The following is a 9,315-nucleotide window of genomic DNA, read 5'->3' on the forward strand; positions in this document are numbered from 1 at the left end:
ATGCTGATGTTGGAAGCACCTGGGACTTCACCGAATGACATAGTGAAAAATAAGACCACTCCTTTTTAAACCAACTACAAAAAACAGCTTGTTGTTCCATACAACTAAATCATGAAAAAGATGCACCTTTTCCTTTGCTTTCCTTGTGACAGTGAATTTAAATAACTTTTACTTTTGATAGAAACCTTTTCGGGACATTGCATGTGGTTGTGGAGGCTGTGAAGCTAGCAGGCCTGCTGTCCTACAGATGTCTTGGGCTGTGCCTTACCAGGTGTACGTCACCTGAGATTACCCATGCCGACACCCCTTAAAGGCAAACTGCCAGCAGTACAGCTGAGGGGGCATCTGGTGGCGTGTGCGCGAGCGAGTGAGTGTGTGTACGCCTATGTGTGTGTTCATGCATTCAGACTGGGGGTAACATTTGGCAGGATGGGACTGAGTGCATACATTTATTGTGTTGTTTGGGTAATACACATGCCCGCAAAGAAATGCAGAAGATCAGTGTATAGGGCACAGATCTGAGCGAGTGTGATAGTCGTTGGTAGTAAAGACTGAGGACATTTAAAGCATCAGAACCTCATGCTCCGGAAAGCCTTGCCAATATCCAGTAAAGAGTGAACTGAAGTGAGTAAAATGTTCAGCTCTGTCTTTCACTCTGTCCGTCTGATCTTCCAGCAATTCACAACACCCCCGCTGAGTAAGAACAAAGACGAGCCCTTCTTAATCAAAGTGCACTGGATTAAGAAGCAGAAAAAAACATCACAGAGATACTACCTCCCTGCCATTATGGGAATTGGAAAACAACCTGAATCTGCGCTTCAAATGAGCCGTCCGTGACCCTGAAGTAGGAGAAAGGCATTTTAATCTTTGTTAATTCGTCAAGTGTAAAAGGGCTGCCGTGAAAAGAGCAGGTACACACTGTGCCCTGTTTGGGCTTCTGTTGGATAAATGTCTTCTTTAAACGTACACTGTGCTTTCCATATGCGAGCACACTGATAACAGTTAAAACATACTATGAGCCATGCAACAACACTTTCTGCCCACACTGAGTCATATTTTATTAACACACCCTCTGAAGCTGAATCATCCCATCGCCTTTCCTCTAGATTTGCAGATAAGCTGAAAAACACACATTCTATTGAAACCATGTATATTTCACGGACCGAAATATAGTCTGTACTGATACTCAACATGCAAGAATAAATTGGACATCTTCAGGCTGAGGTGGTAAAATATAAACAGTATATGAATTCAGTCACAGTCGAGAACTCTGAGTACAAGTTCCATTTGCAAGACGAGAAAGGATGACACTGCCATCATGTGGATAAAAGGTGTAAAGTGTTGTTCTAAACTGCAGGCTATTATGTACAGCAAGAACTCAAGCATGTGCATGTGTGCATTTTGGGGCCCAGCCTGCGTATAAGGGGGCAGTCAGTGGAGAGCAGCCTGCTGACACTGAGGTATGTGTCTTTTCTAATGAGATTTATTGGGCTCCAGATGTTCCTATTTATGAAGATGTGTGCTTGAGATTTAGGAGGGTGAGATCTGCAACCTGTCAGAGTCACAGAGGGGTGCTGTTTTACTGTCTGTCACCCACCTCACACCCCCACCTCGTCTCATAGGTGGCCTCTTAACCTGACAACACCCACACCTCCTTTGTCTCTCGCCAACACAAGCGTGCACTGATGTGACTCAAGATTTTATAAATGCACAAGAATATAAAAGGCACCATATATTGTGAGCAAATGCACCACATGAAGTATATACAAAGCAATCTGGGCAGTCTAATGTACACTTTAGGAAGATAAAGATGTCGACATTCCCACAACCGAAGATTCTCTGTGTTCAACTTAACAGACAAACACTGAGGAGTTGTTCTTATTGCTCTAAATCCAGTTTACAATGTCCAACATATTGAAGAGGTGAGACCATTTTAAAAACAAAAGAAGAAGCCAGTGCATGTGTCGCAAAATATTCAAAATAGTATGTCAACATTTTCCTCATCTCATGAAGTTAAAAACAAAAATCTTGGCTCAGCATTACTGTGGCATTATACCCTCTCAAAATGGCACTTTTATTGCTAGTAGTGGTTGAAGTGCATCTTGACGACCTTGGGGATCATCTGTGAGTCTTGACGTTGACGCAGGCGTCAGCTGCGCTCGCCACTTCGGTAAGTCTGGCAAAGCACCATAACCGCTGACCAGGATCCAGGCATCTTTTTCTACTAGCTGGCACAACATACTGTCACATTCCTCTTTGTCCTCCTCCTCCTCTTGCTGCTCAGATGGCAGGCTGCAGCTTGGTCAGGTTCCTCTGGTGCATGCTGTGGTGGCGCACCAGCTCGTCAGAGCGGGCAAACTTCTTCTGACAGTTGGACCAGCGGCATGTAAAGGGCTTCTCACCTGACAAGGAGGGGACACGCAAAAAAAGGGGGGAAAAACAGGAGAAAGCATTGCTTTAGAGTGAATTCAGTGAAGGCACTTATTGTGTGTAAATCAATTCGAATGGAGAAGTAGAAAATAAAGGTATACGCACTTGTTTTACCTGTATGAGTCCGAGTGTGTGTCTTAAGATGATCTGACCGTGAAAACTTTCTCTGACACGTCTCACACTGAAAGGGCTTCACTCCTACGCAGAGATGACGGTTGTTGTTGCACCGTCAGAAACATGAATGAGTGTGGAAACGGTAAGAAGAGGGTCAGAAGTTAAGTGTAAGATTAAGTGGTTAAAAATTGCTATTAAGAAAATGTGATCAAATTTACTCTAGATTCATTCTAGATATGGGAATTCTAGCATTCATGGATTATAATTGATCACTCTGGTTATGCAGCATTCAGTGTTATCAATTAAATAAATACAAAATCACAATACATAGAAAAATTATTTGTTTCTCGTAGTGAATTAATTTCTAAATATTTATTTTGTTGTGTTCCTGGATTGAATGATATAGTTTCATGCATTACGGGGTCTTGAAGCAATAATGATGGCCGCTATATTTTTAGAAAGCAGTAAGAAGGTTTAAGAAAAAAGAGTTAAAAGGCGAATTAAGGCAGCAGCCAGGATTTTATAAATAATGAAACACTAATTACAATGACTCATTTCTCGCTTCAAAAAAATATTCATTATTCATTCAAAACTGCCTCCTCCACACTACCAGGAAATTCAAAATCCTTTAAGTAATTACTTTTTAAATGTATTGTCCAAAAAGGAAACCTGATGTACCTATCTATAGTGGAATGAGGAATTAGATATACTAGCTTAACACCACTCTACCTGTGTGTCTGCGCTGGTGTCTCTTTAACTGGTCCGAGCGAGAAAATCTGCGTCCACAGTCTGTGAAATCACACTGGTATGGTTTCTCTCCTGCAATACAAACCAGCCGTCATCATCGAAGCCTAAAGTCGTCACATTTCAAAGTGGGCAGGACAAATGAGTACAAATGTTCTAAACAGCCTCCACCTGTGTGTTTGCGGCCATGCATCTGCAGATGGGACAGTTTGAAGTATCTCTTGCTGCAGCCGGGATAAGCGCACACAAACGGTCTCTTCTCACTGGCCTCTGAAGTCTTCGCAGCAGGGGAAGTGATACCAGATACCCGTCTGACATCCTTTAAGAAGAAATGAGAAGGATTTACACTGAGGAAGTTCACTTTCTGTCTTTGTTCATATGTGTGACCAAACCTGACTAACCTGAAGTCCTCTGAAGACACCGTGGGTGTGTATGTGGTACTGGGTGCTGACAAGCATGGGTGGAGGTGGGGCTATGGGGTCACTGTCATAGCTGGTTGGATGGCCGCTGGTAGGCAGGAACAAAGTTACAAGTTAATTATAACAGTGGAGTATTTAGGACATAAATGCCATGTTTCCTGAGGGATTTCCAACTTGAACAAAAGCCTTTCTCCTCTTCTCTTCCAAACAACCCTTAAACATGCCTGCCTCTAACAATATATCCAGGGCCCTGAAGATATATTTTCTCACTCAGCTTGTAAATTTAGGGGACGGGATCCTACATAAACTTCATCTGAGACTTTTTTTATTTTTTGAGCAAGGAAAGCTTCGTCTCACATTCTTTAGCACAAATGGCCCCTTCTTTCTGTTTTCCTTCTTTTTTCTTCCTTTTTTAAAATTTGAATGACTTTATAGAAGCCTAAACCAGAAAACCTTCAAATACTCAACTCAGCATTTAGAACATGCATTAGAAGTGAAAGACTGCACATAAACAAAGCACCAGTGAAGACTAAAAACTGCACCATATGGTGTTGAAAATAAAAAGCGACAAAGTCTCACCTCTTCATAGATGATGCCAAGGAGTTCATTTGGTTCCATGTTACACACTCCAGCTGAGATGCCATTTGGTACAGGTTATCACTGAGTAAAACATACAGCATACGGCATTAACAGGGTTAACACTGCACTCACAGCAGAGTTAGGAAAGCGGGGGAAAGTAATTTATAGGCTATGTTCAGGTTTTTTTATTTTTTATTATTTGGTTACTTTTTGGAAATAACCTTGAAATTAATAATCACAGACAAGATTTACTCTGAATTCCTCCTGACAGTTTTCTTCCCTTGTACATAAAATGAAGATGTTTCATTCAGGGGAAGTCCAAATGGTTCACTTATTAACACATGCTGTCCACCCACCACACTCCTCACTGGCCTCATTAAAAGACACAGGCACTGAGCCATTCTTTACCTTGGCAGATCACACTACTTCACACAGACACACACAAACACAGCACACAAACTCGCACACTTGAAGATGGGATTGTGCACTCATTGTGGGGGTGAGAGCCTCTGTGCCTAGTACACCCTGGACCCGTGGATGACATCACTCTGTCCTCGGTATCATTAATGGCGAGAAACACTTTCAGGGGAATTCTGGACCACATTCCTTCAGAAGTCCTTGAGGGAAGGATTGCGATGGCTCACTAATCAGTTCTGAACTAAGTAAAACTGTGCAAAGACTCACTGATATCTGACATATGTACACCATGTGTATGAGCGCGTGCACTCGTGTGCGTGTTTGTTTGAGGGTTTCCAGTTCATGCAATAGCTCTAACAACAGTGCAGTCTTCCCCGTTCTTATCAGCTGCCGTCCCAGTATTTGAGTTGTACATGTTCCTTTTCTTCAACAACATCGCGGGCCGGCATTTGAAGAATTTCATCCTAATTTACCCTTTGAGATGTTTTCCATCCAAACGAAAACAAGTGCGAAACACATCTACAGATTCTAATAAGCAGATTTTCAGTGGCAGCTTCTCCGCAACTCTCACTTTCACTTAACATTTCTCCTTTTTACTTTTCTCCTCATTTTTCCTGAGGGTGGACTGACACACATCAGCAGTAGATCACTTAAGTGTTTGTTTTGGCCTGCTGAGCACCAGTGGGCAGCACTTAACCTCAGAACAAATTAGGATTCACAACCCAGACGCTGTAGAGGCAAACACGGGGCTTAATGTGGGATCAGGGAGAGTTCACACTTCTAAAAATGACCAGCAAGTGAGCAAGCTGCATATGGTGTCAGTGGAAAGAATCTGACATGAACTGATGACTGAGGACCAGAAAAAAGGGGAAATAAAGCAAAAACAAACTCATACAGGGATAAATTATTGTACCTGTTGTAATTTCGCAGCAGCAGCGCTTGGCTGCTCGGACAAGAGTCTGAAGGATTATGGCAGCTGAACATAGGATTAGGCGCTGGAAATTGCTGGTCAACTAAATCAAATGAAAAAATACAAAGGCTGGTTTAAAATATGGATGCAGTGTTTACAACAATTTCATTTTCAGATTTTAAAATAATATGCTTTTTTTAAATGAAAAGCTGGGAGTCTAGAAAAGATCATGAAACTGTGAAATACATAGAAAAAAACAGAAAACACTGAACACATTGTTAATTTTAGTGGTTTTTGGTTAAAACTATATATTACATACAATACATCACTGTTCCACTTGCGATATAAATGCTTCTAAACCATTGATATTATATTGAATCATTTTTCCAGACACACTAAATTTATTTGTAAAACAAATATGAGTTCATTTCAAAGACACATGAACGGCAAGAGAGAAAAAATAACAGAATGGAGAACAGGTCGTTGAGAACCACTGGTCCTTTTCAGGTTCACATAGTATATTGGTCCCTAGACAGTTTTTGACATTCCAACAGAGTCGCATAAAGCCATTTCCTCAAGTTATAATTTCCAGAATCATTAACCTTTTGTATGCTTGAAGAGCAAGAGGGAGAGTGTGTTTATGTATGTCTGCGTATATGAATATGTGTGCAGACAGAGATGGGGAGAGATGAAGGGAAATGGATAATAGCGGTTCTGTTGTGATATGAAAAATGATGGGTTACGTATATAACCTTGCTGTGACACGACAGCCTTCCAGTCTGCAGATCAAATGAAAAGGCGCCGGGGCGTAAAGAGTTACCTATGCTGTTTGGCGGTGACAGTGTCTCCTCGTGTTTGAATGACAGGCTGGAGAGCTGAGGAGTGTGGTGAGACGGCGTGTGACCGTAACTGGGATTGCTGTCTAAACCGACTGCTCCGTAACCTGAGAGAAAAAACAAAAACAACAAAAAAGAGAGGTGATGGAAATAAAATGAGCCTATTTGCCTGCTCGAGTCATTAGATCATCATCTCAAACATCACTGCAACATTCTGAAGCTTGCAAAGTCTTCAGTATCTGGTCAGTTATCTATATCCCCTTGATAGTAGCTCTTAGTCCCTGGCAGGCTTACCGCAGGGAGACATTCATCGCACTACTAAATCCTCTTTCCTTGTAACATATTCTTTTTCCCCCCATCTATCTTTGGCTTTGTGGTTGCATTATTTATGGCAGGTGGAAAAAGAAATTTGGCAGACACACCACAGATGGACTGATGTGAGCTACTGTAGCATATGCTTTGTAAAAAAAAAAAAAATAGAAGGGGAGAGAAAATTTTAAAGAGTATCATTTTAGTTATTTGACGGGGAAAGAAACATGTAACGAAAACTATTTTGATGTATTCTGCTGTAGCACACAAGTATTGTACAATCACAAGGAAAGTGAATGTGATGTTTATTTTACAAACGCAGTATGGACAGTTTGTGATACCCAGCGTCAGGCCCAAAAGGGATGTCAGTAAATTTCTAAGAAAAATGACTCACAAACTCCCTGATTCATGCCACTTGCAGAAAACCACTCTGTTTTATCACTTCATCAAAAACTACTTTGCGCTGGGCAAAGAAGTCTCACATGCACACTTCCTCTGAAAGCAGCAGGCAAACATGTAGGTTAAATGTACCCCAGCAGATAGCAAATGCAAGAATTGTTTATGACAGTGGCAGATGTGTCTTATCTCCTGTACAGAAACATTGAAACAAAATTTATGTAGTTTCATTTTTAATTATGATTCCAGATAAGAACCAAACTAATCTTCTGTTTTGTATAAAAAGTTGCTCAAACAGCAGCTGAAGTCAAAGGACTCAATTTTTATTTTTTATACTTACACTTTTTATGTATACATGCAATACTGTGTTAATTAAACCCAAAACTGAGGGGTAATAATAATGATGATGCCAAAGGATTTGTTGTGATTTGAAATGACCTAGTAAAGAACAGGACATGCTGCTCAGACACAACATTACTGACAACACTCTTAAACATCAAGAGCACATTTAATGGCAGTATAGAATGATGCTGTCTCTAAAAAAACATTTTATTGACTGATGGTATCACAGAAGGGATTAGCAGTAAGAATGCTCACCCTGATTCCTAGGTGTAGGAGGGCTGTCCACACAGCTGGGCAGGTAGGTTCCATTGGGAAACATTCTTGGCTGGTTTGAAGGTGGTTCTCCAAAGGCCCCGGTCCGACAGGGGCCCGAGCCTGTAAATTGGCCAGTGAAATGCACTGTGAAGGCCCCAAGTCCACAGTGAGGGTCCTCTATCGGATCAGCGGTGCCCCAGCCAGGCTCCTGCTTGATGAGGGAATGGTGGGAGGGCAGGGAGCTGTATGGAGAGCCAGGGTGGAGGTCCAGCATCTGGGTCCACGGGCCCCCGCCAACAGACATCCCACAGCCGCCACCAGCTCCTGGTAAGGATGGCACAGGAGGCGCAGGTTGTAATAGGGTCAGATCGCGAACATCTGAGCCCAGTGACATGGTTCCACACGGTTCGGTCAACATTAGCGAAGGAGGTTCAAGAAAATCCAGTCCAAAAAAGTAGTGATCGTATTCCAAAAGAAGGTACAACTAAGAAATCACAGTAACATTAATGAACTCTTAAGCGCATAACAAAAACAATATCTGAAGAAACAAGAAGCATGGAGGAAATACTTCTGCAGAAACAGACATCAGTGGTCACAATGCGCTAGAGGAGCCATGTTTCCAATCTTTTGTGAGAAAGTGAATAATGAAAATAACTGACTGTTGAACAAAATCTGGATGCCAAATTTCAGGCTCCCTGGGTACCTGCCGTGGATTTGAAGTGGGAGCCTGTGAGATAAACAGTTCCTTGTCCCTCTGTCTCTATAATGTCTGGCTTTCCTTATTCTCTTGAAGGCTCAAATACTGAATAACTCAGTGAAGAAGGGGAGGAGCAAGAGAGGATGAGAAGAGGATGACTCCCTTGCTTTTCCCCAGCCAGCTGAGACTGCAAATCTTTTTATTGTTTTTACAGACTGCACTTCTGAGTAGATTCTAACTAATGTCACATTTAGATTAGAGGGTGTTGTTCTTCCTTCTTTGTTCAAGTTTAAGCGTTTCTCATCGATTGCACGTACATGTGCATGAAAGAAGGAGTCAGTGTTACATGTCCAGTGTTCAGGATGCAGAACAAACTAGAAACCTGAGCAACTAAAAATACAATTTGAAAATAAAAAATGTTTTCAAACATGTGTTCAAAAACAGCAAAATGAAAATGTTAGTCAGTGCACTAGTGACCTGAGCCGTTCTTACAAATGCTTATCGTTCTGGACTCCTATGACTCTGACTCTGACTCATTTGTTTTCAGAAATATACACTTTCAAAATTTATACTTACTGGATGAAGCAACAGTTTAGCGAGCAGCAAGACAGCTGCTTGCAAAAACACTGCAATAGACTGAATAAAAATTACAGGTGAAACAGTAATTGCTCAAAATGTAAAAATGGTAAAAACAAAAATGCATAAAATGTGGCCGGAATGTTTCCATTTTGGATATGGTACTGTTTTTCACTAAAAGCAGCTCACATAAACTCCAGGGCCTTGGACCAAAGCCACATCACACTGAGGGATAATTATTTATTAGAAGAGAGGGCGTGTGTGTGTGTGTGTGTGTGTGTGTGTGTGTGT

At 41.5% G+C, this 9,315-nt stretch overlaps 1 protein-coding gene across 3 annotated transcripts in view; it reads right to left on the minus strand.

The window, feature by feature from the left end:
* Window positions 1–845: 845 nt before the first annotated feature.
* Window positions 846–9,315, minus strand: part of wt1b (WT1 transcription factor b) — an 11,488-nt gene continuing 3,018 nt past the window's right edge. The window contains exons 2-10 of one of the 3 annotated variants that reach the window (XM_013914019.1): window positions 7,752–8,075; window positions 6,434–6,556; window positions 5,617–5,716; window positions 4,287–4,367; window positions 3,690–3,795; window positions 3,460–3,607; window positions 3,274–3,363; window positions 2,536–2,628; window positions 846–2,402 (exon numbers count right to left, since the gene is read on the minus strand). In XM_013914019.1, the coding sequence (XP_013769473.1) occupies window positions 2,281–2,402; window positions 2,536–2,628; window positions 3,274–3,363; window positions 3,460–3,607; window positions 3,690–3,795; window positions 4,287–4,367; window positions 5,617–5,716; window positions 6,434–6,556; window positions 7,752–8,055 (1,167 nt within the window). In that variant the 5' untranslated portion in view covers window positions 8,056–8,075 and the 3' untranslated portion in view covers window positions 846–2,280. Of the gene's footprint in view, window positions 2,403–2,535; window positions 2,629–3,273; window positions 3,364–3,459; window positions 3,608–3,689; window positions 3,796–4,286; window positions 4,368–5,616; window positions 5,717–6,433; window positions 6,557–7,751; window positions 8,563–9,315 lie in introns of those variants that run through there. The other 2 variants (XM_013914018.1, XM_005745764.2) reach the window with 2 other exon arrangements.

The sequence above is a fragment of the Pundamilia nyererei genome, unplaced genomic scaffold, assembly GCF_000239375.1.
Source record: "Pundamilia nyererei isolate P.nyererei 1_Seehausen unplaced genomic scaffold, PunNye1.0 scaffold00166, whole genome shotgun sequence".
NCBI classification, from domain to species: domain Eukaryota; kingdom Metazoa; phylum Chordata; class Actinopteri; order Cichliformes; family Cichlidae; genus Pundamilia; species Pundamilia nyererei.